At 34.8% G+C, this 16,122-nt stretch overlaps 1 protein-coding gene across 1 annotated transcript in view; it reads right to left on the bottom strand.

Moving 5' to 3' along the window:
- Positions 1-3,116: 3,116 nt before the first annotated feature.
- LOC117317770 (A disintegrin and metalloproteinase with thrombospondin motifs adt-2-like) overlaps positions 3,117-16,122 on the bottom strand; it is a 39,987-nt gene continuing 26,981 nt past the window's right edge. Inside the window, exons 11-17 of the mRNA XM_033872702.1 lie at positions 14,520-14,702; positions 13,977-14,118; positions 10,326-10,445; positions 8,546-8,597; positions 7,431-7,547; positions 6,591-6,740; positions 3,117-5,722 (exon numbers count right to left, since the gene is read on the bottom strand). Coding sequence (XP_033728593.1) covers positions 5,532-5,722; positions 6,591-6,740; positions 7,431-7,547; positions 8,546-8,597; positions 10,326-10,445; positions 13,977-14,118; positions 14,520-14,702 — 955 coding nt within the window. The 3' untranslated portion in view covers positions 3,117-5,531. The remainder of the gene's footprint in view (positions 5,723-6,590; positions 6,741-7,430; positions 7,548-8,545; positions 8,598-10,325; positions 10,446-13,976; positions 14,119-14,519; positions 14,703-16,122) is intronic.

Genomic DNA, 16,122 nt, shown 5'->3' with positions numbered 1-16,122 from the left:
AAAAACCTCTTGTTTGTCATCAGTAGAATCACAAAGAATTGCAAAGAATTATTAAGAATCACAAGAATCACAAAAATCAGAAGAATCACTCACAATTAAAGGAATCAAAAGAATTACAAGAATCACAAGAATAGCAAATATCACAAAGAATCACCTAGAATCACAAAGAAGCACAAGAATTACAAATAACCACTAGAATCTCTAAGTATCACAAGATCCACGAAAATCACTATAACTCACTTAGAATAAGAAAAATCACCGAGACTTACAAGAATCACAAGAATTACAAAGAATCACAAGAATCACAAGAATCATTAAGAATCACAAGAATCACTAAGAATCACAAGAATCACTAAAAAATCACAAGAATCACTAAAAATCACTAGGAATTACACAAATTTCAATGAATCACAAGAATCACAAGAATCACTGAGAATCACAAGAATCGCAAAGAATCATTTAGAATCACAAGAATCACTGAGAAAAACTTGAATGGTTTTCCATTGAATATAACATATTTTTAGAAAAATGAACAGAATATGCCGATTTTGTTTCACTCGTAAAGCACCAGTGAAAACTATCCATTTTTGTCGTACTGGTGAAATATGTAATATATTCACCAGGATAGCATTCAATACCCTCTTTATGACGATTAAATAACAAAGAAATATGCAGTTATCTATCAGAATTCAACATCTGTTATAATCATTTAATAGCAATCATGCTAGATTTCTTTTTCCGAGGAGGGTTGATCAATTTTCATTTTAGAGATATACCTTACTGTCTTATACATATATATATATATATAATTTAATTTTGTATGAAACACGCATTTTCATTGGCTGAAATAATTTTGTTATACCTCCATAACAAAATTTTGACGTTGCGAAATGTAACGTCATTTTTGATTGGCTGATGACGTTGCGTAATAATTTATCGCAGAAAAGAGTTCGCCAAAGAAAGTGAAATATCTTGGTGTGTATAAGACGAAGTTAAATTATAAGGATTAACATTAATTATTTTTTCTGTTATACAGTCATAACATAAAAAAGCTGGAGTGTACTCTCTTCATAAACCGCTTCGCTTCGCGGTTTATTTAGAGTACACTCCAGTTTTTTCTGTTATGACTGTCTAACAGAAAAAAAAATTGATGTTAATCCTTAAATATATATATATATCTATTATAACTGAAATACTTTCTCTTTTCTATATTTACGTCGACATGCGTTTGGATATTCTCTTAACCTGAGGACATAAGTACACGCCATCACGTGATCACTCACGCTCAACTAATATAGCTCTTTAATTCAAAATGCCATACAAGATGCTCACTTCTAATAATGTCTGTCTGGAATTAAAGAATAAGCCGGGGAATAGAAAGGACACCACACTCTATGTATTTCTCATCTTATTTATCGGATGACACACCGGAAGAATCAATCAGGAAACATGACAGACAGGCGGATAACCCATTATACTTCTAACCTTTTAAAACACAGTACGCATGGACTTCACCATCTTGAAATGATATCTTTATTTGTAACACGGATGAATGTAATATATATGATATGATCGTAAACCACAAAGCTCGTCACACCTGTCAACACTTGTTGGTGTTAAGAATATATACCTTGCGAATCTCTTCTATGATTTGTTCTTGAATTAAGAATATCAATAATATCTTATTTGACTGAAACTTTGTAATCGACCCCTAGATACGTATCTAGAATTATGATATTTACTGTTAACGACACACAAATTGAGAATCAAAATACACTATATAGCATTGAGTCAAACAATTTAAGGTAAGTCAATTGTATATTTATGTTCATGGTTGTTTGTGTATGTGTATTTGAGATTAATAGAATAGTTCATCCCCTTGGGGGTGAGACAGGGGAATCTCAACCCAAGGGTTCGTACACATGTACCTCATCCCTGTGGTTGAGACAAGGTACATATGTTCATAATCATATATTTATATTTCCACTCAATTCAGACTCAATGAACCTACCAAAGTTAACTCGAGTCATTTTTCAATGAACTATATCAAGTCCGGCGTAGGAATACATTTGTTGAGCTTGGACTATATTTTTTTAATTCCTTTTCAAAAGTGATCATATTTATATGAAATAAATTCCTTTAAAATTAATATTTGTTTTAATTCGCTATTAAGTTTGTTCACGAAAGAAATCCTAAAAGTATTAACCATATGTAGACGAAGAGTGATGACGCACAATTCGGTAAGTTCTGTGGTAGACTTGCACAAGTCCCTATTTGTCAAAGACAAAATATTGTACAAAATATCAAAAAAATATAAATATAAGGATTGAATAAAGTTATGTTGAGGTGTATGGGAGTATAAACCTCAATAGGTCTTGAGACAAATTTATTATGAACTGCGAAACAGTTCATAATAAATTTGTCTCAAGACCTATTGAGGTTTATACCCCAATACACCTCAACATAACTTTATTCAATCCTTAAATGACGTCACGGCAACACTACAATTTCGTCGACGTTGACGATCCAATCACTTCATGTGATGTGAGTTAAGATGCATAAGAGAGTAAACAGAAGAAATAATATTCACCCCCTTGGGGATGAGACAGGCCGATCTCAACCCGAGGAGGAAGATTCTGAAGTTGCCAAGCACGAGACTTTCCTCGTGTTTGGCAAGTTAAGCATCTTCCTCCTCTAGCTAAGATCTCTCTGTCTCACCTCAATGGGAGATGAACAATTCCATAAATGTACCATTTTAAACATGACAAATTTCCTTTTTTTTTTCTTTCTTTTTTTTAATGTTTTTTTTTTTTTTTTTTGTTCTTTGATAGCGCATTTGTCATCTCTACAGGATCACACAAATTCAAGTAAAAATGTCTTATCATTTGTTTTCGCCCTTTCATATTTAAGATCATATACATCTATTTTATTATTAATCACTTCTAATTGCATGTGGGTCTTTTTAATGGAGTTCAATAAATATTTATGTACACAAACATCTCGATAAATAATGTAAGATATCGGTTTTCCGACAGTAACTTTTCTTTTACCGAGATCATAATCCTTAAACAGTTACTGCTATTTATCCAGAATAAAATAATGGACAACAGTTTAGGTTCATAAAGGTATCCAGTGTTTATTCGGCGATAAAACATCACAATCTATCTCGCAGGAAAATCACATCACAAAGAATTATACTCAACACTTCGGCAGATTTTAGTCTGACATGCATAAACATAATGTATTTTAAGACGACGTTAGTCGTTTTGTTTTTATTACTAAACACAAACAAAGCACAACGCAAAGAAACACAGTAAGTACTATAGATGTTCCCTAACAAGTGACGATTGTTTATCTAACTCGTGTTAGTTCCTTATCAAAGTTTTTAGTTTGAAAATAAACTAACGGGAGTTATATAAACATCTGTCACTCGTTGAAGAACATGTTTATCCCATAACTTGGCCAGTTTTTGTTCGCCATGATCAATGAGAAATCTCACTTCTGTGCGTAGTCTATCTTACCATCAAATTTTATTTCGTACGACTCAAACCTAAGATTAATCGACCTTTCCATGAAGACGTCCCTCTAACCAAGTGATACCAAAGTTGACACTGGTAAAGCCAAAAACGTGTCCATGTTGATGCTTTGACAGACAACAAACATATTAAGTGAGAGTAGTAGAAGTAGTCCGTAATCAAAGACCAGAGATTAGCCAATCAGAATTGTTAGATGTCAGAAATGACCAATCAGAGGCTTTAAAAATGGTTCCGCAACGCGGTTTAGTAAGCAAAACATACTGTTACGAATTTTATCACGTGGCATATCAGTTGTGAAACGGGCGTAGTTATGGGATAAACATCGTATATATCACCAACAAACACTCACACTTAATCATCAGTTGTACAGCACATATTCATCCGTTTACGTGCAAGTCGAATAAACTCAAAATCAATACTTAATAATCAACAATACTTACAAAACTAACAAAACAGCACTTCCTTGGAGAACGAGATCATGTAACTGACTCGTTTGAATAAATAATGTAAAAGTCAATAGATACGTAACCATGGTTACAACACCATCTTCTGATTCTCGTCAAAACATTAACAATATTACATCATATCTGGTAAATATTTTCGACCTTAATCAAAACATATTTAGCGCATATCATCATTTGCGAATGTATTTTAACCTCACTTTTATTTTTTTAAATTCATTTTTTACGAATTCGTTGCCCTTACCTTCAAAGAGTCAAACACTTTCTTTTTATCTTTTGCACCTTTTAGTTTAAGGATTAACTTTTAACGAAAAATTATCAATTCTTCAAAAGATAATATGGAAAATGATTATAAATTTATTACGCCTACAAAAGCGAAGTTCTACAATATTACGTCTTATATATTTTTTCTAACAATAGCAAAGATTGCGACAAGCGTCCATGGTAACCAAATTATCAACATGATTACAAAATACGCTGACTGTTCATTTAAACCTGATTATACATGAACCAGAATAGCAATGGATTTTCGTTGATTTGTACACAGAACAAGGAGAGCTCTAGACGTTAGCAGCAAAGAATCAAAACAGTCGTGAACGAGTGATCTGGGTTTTTTTTTTTTTTTTTTTTTATCAACATTAGAAACGTCTATATGAAGATCTTTTCACAGTTGGATATATGGCACTTGACATATTTCTAACATCGCTGAAATGATACTATTGATACATAAACAACGGAAGACCGATGATCGTTCGACTTTGGCAAGTCCCTTAAACAATAGAGTATATATTGTCAATGGCAATGGAAACAATTTCTACCTTTAATCTGAAATGGTTTCATCGTTGCATTGGACATGTTCATATTGCGTTACTTGTTTATATTCCGTTTCCCCAAAACAATATTTCAAGTAGAGAACATCACCATTTTACTTTAACTGAATTTCCAATCTAATGCATTTGGTTGACAAACTGAGTAATTTCTATTCATTGATTCGCTTAAGCAAAAAGTGATGTGTATCTTGTTTGCTGTAAATCACGTCAATAAATCGTCTTCAACTTTTCTTCGTAACTACTTTCGGCAAAAAATGTCAATGCGTATAGAAGAGGCAAATGTTTCCTTTCCAAAATCCAGTTTCAAATAAGACATATTCATTTCATGAGCATCTCATCAAAAGTGGTTTAAGTCTTTAGAATTTAATGAGTGAAGCTAGTCGAGAGGTAACAACATATTTCAATTTTATGTTTACTGACTCGGCTGTGTCATGCTCCTTCAGCTTTAGCATACAAAATTACTAACAAAGATTCAGTTCGTTCTCTGTCGTATCAGTAAAAATGATAAGCTATATTATCAATCACTATTTGATAGATTTTCAAACTTAAAACATCAACACAACTAACTCCTTGGATTCAAAACGATCACACCTAGAAAATGTACACAAGAATTGTCCTTTTTTGCAGACATTTTTGGAAAAAGATGATTTTACAATTTTTTAAACTATTGAAGCTTGACACAAAATTTTCCAATTCGTTTTGGGCTATCTTCTCAATAAGTAACAGCTGGCGCAGCAGTGTTTGTTAATCATGTCCCTGTCACACACTCGTCGTCCGTTCTGAGAGATAAAGTCCTGACATTCCAATCCGTTTATCCGAACAAAATTATTATCCGTACATGTAGACGCTGTCACGTGTGAATAGGAATTGTTTTCTATTGGCGAGACAGTAGGCGCTGGAAAAAAAATCCCGATAAAATTAGGCACGGAATAGTAAATTATATTCGTGGAAACATATTTATTCTTATTTTACAAGTACTTGGTGAAAATAACAAGGATCCTAGTAATAAATTAAATACAATGACAAATTCTTGGTTTATGTTAATTTCAATATTTTTATCTTTATAAGTGGATGTATCATTTGTATAGATGATAAATTATTTTATTATTGGAGCTATTACGTGTGAATAGCAATTTGTTTGTTAGGCGACACAGTCGGCGCTAAAGCTATAAATTGATAATCAATTTCGATTGCGATTGACCTATTTATACCTATATTGATAAAAGTTGCTGAAAATTTGCAACAAATACCAAGTATTTAAAATAAATTTGATTATGTTTTGAACCTAAAAAAATACTGTATGTAACAGAATATTCAGTATGTTTCTCTCATTCGGTATCATAATGTATCATTTGCAATAAAATATAGTAAATGATAAAGACTAAATTAGCCGTATCTATTTTATTCATCTTATTTCATAGCAGCCAGGAATACTATCGGTATTTAACACAGCCAATAGTTCATGTCATACAGTAGATAAACTTGTATGTATTTTATTCTGCACACGAGGTCCATTGGTGCATGTACATTGATTTAAGGCGGCTGTATGCTACTTAATATCCATTCAATTACAATGCGATGTATTATATTGAAATGTTAAAAGAGAAGAAACGAAAAATGAATATGATACAAGAATAAACAAAAATAGCCATGTGCGAGATTGAATTTAGATAGGGCGATTGATCCAGGGGCTCCCAGTCTGGGCAAATATCAAATGATGTAAAAATAATTGAACTTCAAGGTATGGTAATGAAATAATTTACCTGGTGGGTTTGAACAGCTTTTACAACAAAAGTTCATCACGTTTGGATCCAAGGTACAAATATCAGTGCCATATCGCTGGATAAATTGACCACATTGTAATCCATTGATAAGAATTTTCATGTCTTTACAAGATTCTTCTTTTGTAAAGTCTGTAAAAAAAAAATACAACTGAATCTACTGCTGGAAGATATCCTATTTTTCCCATGATTAACTGAGGATTCACAAATGTTTTTAGTTATGTTTTTTGCAATATTACTGATAAAATATTTGAAGAGATCGTGATAATGAATACAATTTTAGAAACTAGCCCTCGTATTGTGTGATAAATAGAAACATCGGTCTTTATTTATTCTTCCCGTGGATAAATGATAGGTAATGTCGTACACCTTCCTTCAACGGGATTGGATATGCGAGCATTTATGAGAAATGCTACGATCAAAAGTGTTCACTTATAAATAAAGCCTGAAAAGCACATCGAATGGGAGAAATGAGCATTCACTTGACGTTCATCAAATGACATACTGTTGCAAAACTGAACATTTTTACAAGCGTGATGGACAACTGATAATAGATATATATTTTCCAGAGGTATACTGAATCACTTTCATTATTTCCCGTAATACATTCCCTGCCGGACGCGAAATTGACAAGCATAAGAATATAAGACAGAAGATTTGAATCATCTAGCTCCCATCTGAGCAGCCCACGTAAAAGATTATTTATCATAAAATGTTATGAATTTCCCTTTGAAATCGACTTTTTTTCTCTCTCAGTACCGTTCCTTATATAGATATCAACTGATGCGTGTAGGAGTGTAATGCATGCATTTTACTAATTACTTTTATTGCACGACTCGCAACAACGTCTGTAGAAGCTTGGGTCTCTACATCTAAAAGGTGAAGCTTCCTCGCTACATTTCGTCCGCGAGGGCGGCACGTCCGGGAACGGGCAATCAGCTGTCAATAGGAATAAAATCATGATTCTTCTTACGCATAAATCAATTCTGAGGTGTGCCCAATATGCTAAGACTTAGCGCAATGCCCGAACCTCACTGTGGCTACAACTAGACTTATAAAGTCATCAATATTAGAAACTTAAAACCGAATATAACGAAAACAGTTAATCAAACTAACTAATGTTATATCATATTAACAAGCAATCTATAGTTCCTGTAACGATGCACATTAATTAAATAAAACCGAAATTGATTATTTATTAAATAGCAAGAGTGAAAATAATTAAGATGAATGTATTAAAGACATAAGCTTAAACATATAAACTCTTTTCTATGCTAGTGGGGCGACAAATAAGGAGTGTCACAGAAAGAATGAAGTTAAGTGAGGGGCGATAACTCTGCTTGAAGCACGAAAGACGGATAAAAATAAATAAATTCTCTTCCTTTAGCATTAATACCTTCACTTGCACTTAATTTTCTCACTTTCACTTAATTTCCTCACTTACACTTAATTGATTCGTGCGACATTTAATAAACTCTGTTCAATACAAGCTGGAGGTTAGATACAGCAGAACCTAGATTAATTCAATCTGTCATGTTTCGTCTTTATATGCATCTATTTTTCAGTGCCGTTAAGGGCTTAAAGCGTAACCCAAGAGATAATGCAAACTTTATTCATTTTACTAATATTGCAAAATAAGTTACAACTTATACTTATCACACTTGTTGGGCCTGATGGAAGCGCGAGAGGTCTTACTGTGGGAAGAAACCGCAGAACCCAGAGAAAACCCACGTAGTCGGGCAGGTGACCCTATACCTTTTCAGGTCCGATAGGAGAATGAAACCCCGGCCGCCTACGTGAAAAGCAAGTGTGTTACCACTGTGCCACCCGACCACCTAAGAAACCTAAGAGGTGACTTGGAAGCCTCAAAACAGGTTGAAGGAAATGGCAAATTCTTATTGGAAAGGCCTAATAAAGTATAGCCATGTTAAACTTACCTGGAACAGATGGTGCTTTGTCATCCCAAACACATTTTCCTAGTTTGCACCACTGAAACAAAAACACCAATGAAATATTTTGAGGAAAGACAATCACAAATGTACAAAACAATACCATAATCGTGTAAAAGTAGAGAGTAAAAATCACCTTGCTAGCTCAGACTAGCGGGAATTTCTTTTTAGCCTAGTGGTATTATGTTTGCTTAAGAGTGAAAGGCCGTTAGTTCGAAGCCCGGCCCGGACAGGGTATTATTACTCTTTCCTACTACAAATTGTATCGGATAATCACTCTCGCTTCTAGCTTAAGGTACATAAGATGAAAGTCTAACAGAGATCCCAAAATAACGACAATTTACCATTATGTGTATTTAAAAGGACAATGGCGATAGTAAACGTCGGCTTGAACGGACAAAAACAGGAAACAATGAAATAATTAGACAACGTGAAAACAAAGGGAGAGACTTTGGTAATTGTTCCTTAACCCGTAAAAGAGGCCTATGGGCCTTAACGGTCACCTGATGCCTGATATACTTCAGTCAATTTTATCCTATTTTTGCCCCACTCATCAGCGTGTTATATATGACGTCGTAATTGCAGTCACGAGGACTGCGACAGCTGTGCTCAATAATCGGAATGCTCACGTTGTCTGTATTGAATATTTTATTTTTAAGTTTAGTTAAAATGTTATCTATATCTGACAGATACATATATTGGGAACGTTAATTGCTATGGCTATCAAACTCGATACAATTGACATAATTCCAAGCAAACATGGTATTGCACGCTAGCGTAAAATGGAGACTGCTGAAATAAATCAAATTAAAGATTTGTCGAATGTAGTGAACCTGTCGGTTATTATCGTTCTACTTTTAGACTTTGAACTATGCACCATTCTTTTAGTGTTTTGCTGAATGCACTTATTGTGTTTGAAATAGTTTTTTTAATCTCGATGGATTTAAAACTCTCCAATATTGCTCTCTAAAAGACACCTAGTGCAAGCTTTATAATGTTTCTGTGCTATTTCCATCGCCTGAAAGACATCCATGAAACCAACTATACAAACGCCCATCAATGCTTTCAAGGAACGTAATAGTACACAACTGAACTATGTAGCCATGTAAATATCATGTATACATCAATGTTAAATCGGACACGGAATTTTCGAATATGTATCTTCCTATGATTTGTATTACCAGTATATTTCTCTTCAGCAATGTTTCCATACACATTTGGATTGCGTGACCAGAGATAGAGCTTTATAGTGATGGAAACCTTGCCTCAGATGCAACAGAAGAGATAAATGCAATAAATGTAGAATGTTGTCAAGACATATTCGTAGAGTATGGTCGAAAATAATGCTAAAGAAAACATCAGAAACGAATGGCAACCAAGAAACTAAAACAAAAAACACCCTTGTATCAAGAAACAAAGGTACTTAAAATGGCTTTAACATATAAAGTGTTGACAATTACTCAGGTTAACATGACAGGGCAGGGGAGCAATAGCGAATATATCGACACACTGTGTCAAAACATTGCTTTCTCGCATCAATCAAAAGTGCAAAAAGGCCAGAAAGAAATTCTAAATTCGATATGATATATTGAAGTGTTTCCTTTTTTAGGCCTCACAACAGCTACAATGTCTAAGACAGAAAATGCTCCCATGAAATTGAAAAAAAGGTAAAGAATCTTTTAAAATGTGTTTTCGAGCGTTTTGTACTCACCTTTAACATTCTCCTGAAAAGCAACGATATGGTGAGCTAATCATTAGGGTGTCATACCTTTTTATTTCCACAAGAAGACCCCATGGCCGCTCTCTGCTCACTGGCTGTGATGCAGATCTTCCTTTTAGGGTCGTAACAATACATCTTATAGCACATCTCCTCAGTTGAGGATGGCGGCTACAAAATAAAATGCACTCTTTAGGCCAAATCTACAGATGATGTTAATCAAAACTCGCATGGAATATTCTAGTGAAAATTTATACAATCAAGGTTTGCGACATTTATTTCACATTGAGAATTCAAATTTCATCAACCTTCGCCACAAGATTATAAGATTTAAACACATACGCAGGAAGTTTTGTCAGTTATGTTAACCGGTATTTTGACAAACTCTTTTGTCTGTTACACAATGCAGTGTTTTGTCAATTGGATTTTTGAGTTGTATTTTTATGTATTTTGACAGCTTGCTTTGTCATTGCATTATCCGGGATTTTAATTTGATTTGATACTTACATTATTCGGGACTTAACCTTCTTGTAAAGTTACATTATCCGGGATTTTACCTTTGTGTAGAGTTACATTATCCGGCATTACGACAACAAGAACTATAAGCTACGGTATCAAGTATTTGTTTTCTTATTTACCTATTTGTTGTATTATTTGTACCCCTCTACCTTCTCCCAACATTACCTGCCCTACACTGTCATCTACAACCGTCCCATACTATCTGTGCCCTACTATATGTTCCCTACTATCTGCGCCCTACTATGTGTTCCCCATTATATGTTCCCTACTATATGTTCCCTACTATATGTGCCCTACTATGTGTTCCCTACTATGTGTTCCCTACTATATGTGCCCTACTATATGTTCCCTACTATATGTGCCCTACAATATGTGCCCTACTATATGTTCCCCATTATATGTTCCCTACTATATGTTCCCTACTATATGTTCCCTAGTATATGTTCCCTACTATATGTTCCCTACTATATGTTCCTCTACTATCTGTGCCCTACTATATGTTCCCTAGTATATGTTCCTTACTATGTGTTCCCTATTATATGTTCCGTACTATCTGTTCCCTACTATATGTTCCCTACTATCTGTGCCCTACTATATGTTCCCTAGTATATGTTCCCTACTATATGTTCCTTACTATGTGTTCCCCATTATATGTTCCCTACTATATGTTCCCTACTATATGTTCCCTAGTATATGTTCCCTACTATATGTTCCCTACTATATGTTCCCTACTATCTGTGCCCTACTATATGTTCCCTAGTATATGTTCCCTACTATGTGTTCCCTACTATCTGAGCCCTACTATCTGTGCCCTACTATATTTGCCCTACTATCTGTGCCCTACTATATGTTTCCTAACTATTGTTCCCACTATATCTGTGCCCTACTATATGTTTCCTACTATGTGTTCCCTACTATATGTTCCCTACTATCTGTTCTCTACTATCTGTTCCCTACTATATGTTCCCTACTATCTGTTCTCTACTATCTGTTCTCTACTTTATGTTCCCTACTATATGTGCCCTACTATGTGTTCCCTACTATCTGTTCTCTACTATCTGTTCCCTACTATATGTGCCCTACTATTTGTTCCCTACTATGTGTTCCCTACTATATGTTCCCTACTATATGTTCTCTACTATCTGTTCTCTACTATATGTTCCCTACTATATGTTCTCTACTATCTGTGCCCTACTTTATGTTCTCTACTATCTGTGCCCTACTGTGTGTTCCCTACTATATGTGCCCTACTATATGTTCCCTACTATCTGTGCCCTACTATATGTTCCCTACTATATGTTCCCTACTATATGTTCCCTACTATCTGTTCCCTACTATCTGTGCCCTACTATATGTTCCCTACTATCTGTTCCTACTATCTGTGCCCTACTATATGTGCCCTACTATATGTTCCCTACTATATGTGCCCTACTATCTGTGCCCTACTATCTGTGCCCTACTATATGTGCCCTACAATATGTTCCCTACTATATGTTCCCTACTATCTGTGCCCTACTTTATGTGCCCTACTATCTGTTCCCTACTATATGTGCCCTACAATATGTTCCCTACTTTATGTGCCCTACTATCTGTGCCCTACTATATGTGCCCTACTATATGTTCCCTACTATCTGTGCCCTACTATATGTTCCCTACTATCTGTGCCCTACTATATATTCCCTACTATATGTTCCCTACTATCTGTTCCCGATTATATATTCCCTACTATATGTTCCCTACTATCTGTTCCTTATCATATATTCCCTACTATCTGTGCCCTACTATCTGTACTCTATTATCTGTGCCCTACAATATGTTACCTACTATATATTCCCTACTATATATTCCCTACTAATATTTCCCTACTATATATTCCCTACTATTGGTTCCCTACTATATGTTCCCTACTATCTGTTCCCTACTATCTGTGCCCTACAATATGTGCCCTACAATATGTTCCCTACTATATGTTCCCTAGTATATGTTCCCTACTATCTGTACTCTATTATCTGTGCCCTACAATATGTTCCCTACTATATGTTCCCTAGTATATGTGCCCTACAATATGTTTCCTACTATATATTCCCTACTATCTGTTCCCTATTATATATTCCCTACTATTTGTTCCCTACTATATGTTCCCTAATATCTGAGCCCTACTATATGTGCCCTACTATATGTTCCCTACTATCTGTGCCCTACTATATGTTCCCTAATATCTGTTCCCTACTATATGTTCCCTAGTATATGTTCCCTACTATATGTTCCCTACTATATATTCCCTACTATATGTTCCTCATTATATGTTCCCTACTATATGTTCCCTACTATCTGTTCCCTACTATATGTTCCCTAGTATATGTTCCCTACTATATGTTCCCTACTATATGTTCTCTACTATCTGTGCCCTACTATATGTTCCCTAGTATATGTTCCTTACTATGTGTTCCCTATTATATGTTCCGTACTATCTGTTCCCTACTATATGTGCCATACTATATGTTCCCTAGTATACGTTCCCTACTATATGTTCCCTATATGTTCCCTAGTATATATTCCCTACTATTTGTTCCCTACTATATGTTCCCTACTATCTGTTCCCTATTATATGTTCCCTACTATCTGTTCCCTATTATATGTTCCCTACTATGTGTTCCCTACTATATGTTCCCTACTATCTGTACTCTATTATCTGTGCCCTACAATATGTGCCCTACAATATGTTCCCTACTATATATTCCCTAGTATATGTTCCCTACTATCTGTACTCTACTATCTGTGCCCTACTATCTGTGCCCTACTATATGTTCCCTACTATATATTCCCTATTATATGTTCCCTACTATCTGTTCCCTATTATATGTTCCCTACTATGTGTTCCCTACTATATGTTCCCTACTATCTGTACTCTATTATCTGTGCCCTACAATATGTGCCCTACAATATGTTCCCTACTATATATTCCCTACTATGTGTTCCCTACTATCTGTACTCTACTATCTGTGCCCTACTATCTGTGCCCTGCAATATGTTCCCTACTATATATTCCCTACTATATGTGCCCTACAATATGTTCCCTACTATATGTTCCCTAGTATATGTGACCTACTATCTGTACTATATTATCTGTGCCCTACTATATGTTCCCTACTATATGTTCCCTAATATCTGTGACCTACTTACACACATGAACGATGCATTGCCATACACATCCCTACACTGATTATGTACGTCTTCTATTTGTCCTGGCGGAATCATCAAATATGGCTTCACTACTATGGTCGCCAGTGACGGCCCTGTGTCCTCTGCCAAACAGTTCCGGTTTCTGTAATGGAATTTGTATTAACGTTTTCTCAATGGTTAATGCTCAGTTTATGGTTTCATTATTACCTCGCTCTTAGCCGCCGTTATTTTATCAACTTGATGTTTACTCCTGGCGTTCCCTTTCTCATTAACTAACAATGATTACTAAAAGTTACCTTCAAACACTTTAATCAATATTCAATTTGTCTGTTGATGGTAATACATGATTGTTTGAAATTTAACGTCCCTTTTTCCTTTTTTGCTACATTTTTTCTGCAATTATTTTAATTGGAAACGGCTTATGATTCCCTGTTAGGGACAATATATAACCATCGTCTATATTTTTACGGTTTCCAGCAAATTACAATTTCAAAAATATTAGCTCTTATCACTCATTTAAAACCATCGTTTTATTTCCATTACCTGTTTGAAAGCTTTTTCATTTGCAGTTCAATCTGTCTAATGGAGCAATCAGAAAATTTAAAGCTGTACTCCTTCGTTTTGCTGTTGATGATAGCCGACGAAGGAGCCATGATGTAATTCAACTCCTTAGGACATCCCAATGTCAGCGCAGAAGAGTCTCCGTCGTGGTATATAACCCCTAAACTGAAACATTAAAAGTGGCCAGTCTTATATATACATAAAAAAAACTACAGTCATTCATAAAAAAAATATTCTAATTCGTTGAAATATTTTAAGTGCTTCACAAACTTAAACCATGCAATTTCTTGAAGTGTATTATTTTGACAGTTACAATGGCTATTTTTACAAATATATACTTTCATAATATTGATTTCAAAATAAAAGATACATATACTTGAATGTATGTTTTCGTGATGATGGATAATAAAATAGACATGGACATTTGCAAAGTTGCAATGTCATAGGGTATAGGTAATCGTGCAGGTCGTGTAGGTCCAAGGATGTTCATGTAACTAAGTACCAATATAAATGCCCGGATGCAACTCAAAACATTGGCGGATGACACACATTTCACTTGTGACTTCTGGACAAGTTATAAAAGAACCATTTCTATCCACTTTTCAAAGAAATGTCGACACCGAAATACCTATCTTGTTGCCAGTTTTGACGAGCAAAATGGCGGCCATTGTCTAGTATAGACCACCTGATAAAAGCTCATTTATCACGCGAGTGTTTTTAAAGGAAAGCTACAAAAATAGATGCACGTTCTGCAATACATGCAGCAGTGACACGAACGTAAATAGGGAAGGTATTTCTTGGTGTATATTTATCGAGAAAAACAATGACTACATATATCCGTAAAATACTAATAATACACAGGGAAAATCGCCTATAGCTACGTTATAACGTCTGATAATGTACAGTCGCCGATAGGGACTGTTGTGGCACAATCATAGATCATAAATAGAGTATGTATTACTGTATATAGATTTGCGCTAAAATTATTTTTCAAATAGAATAAGTTGGCCTACATTGTATAAGGCGTACGGTTCCCATTACATTAATGTCAGTGTATAGTTCTTTTTTTTTTTTTTTTTGTTATCGTTTTTGTTTTCTGTTCTTGTTTTTTATAATAAAAACCGCCTTATAACATTTTTTAACTGTTTGGAATACATATTCGTTAACGGACGAGAGCGTACCCTGTGGAATTATATCTACCGTTATGTAGCTATCCAATGGTTGTTGTTTGAATGCAAGACTCAAGACATTTGTAATCACTTCCAGCATGTCAGATGTCGGACGCAATCTCGTGAGCAGATTTGAGAATATAACTTTTAATTGAAATCTACCAAAAATATCACGTTGTTATTTCACCAATACACTGTGGCATGGAATTAACCTTACATTTCGATACTCTAGGGATTCACTTAATAACTTCAATTTATTTAACCGCGGAGATTGACATTAAGAGCCCACTATTTAGACAGTTCTATAAATCGGGCCTTTTTGCGATTTAATTTAAAACACCAAATGCCGATACGTAATTTGAAACTTTTGTCCAAATAACCATAATCGTTTGAATACGAACCGCTTAATTTAATCA

This window comes from Pecten maximus, chromosome 19 (assembly GCF_902652985.1).
Source record: "Pecten maximus chromosome 19, xPecMax1.1, whole genome shotgun sequence".
Classification (NCBI taxonomy): Eukaryota; Metazoa; Mollusca; class Bivalvia; order Pectinida; family Pectinidae; genus Pecten; species Pecten maximus.
The sequence above is the reverse complement of the archived record's forward strand: the minus strand, read 5'-3'. Positions and strand labels throughout refer to the sequence as shown.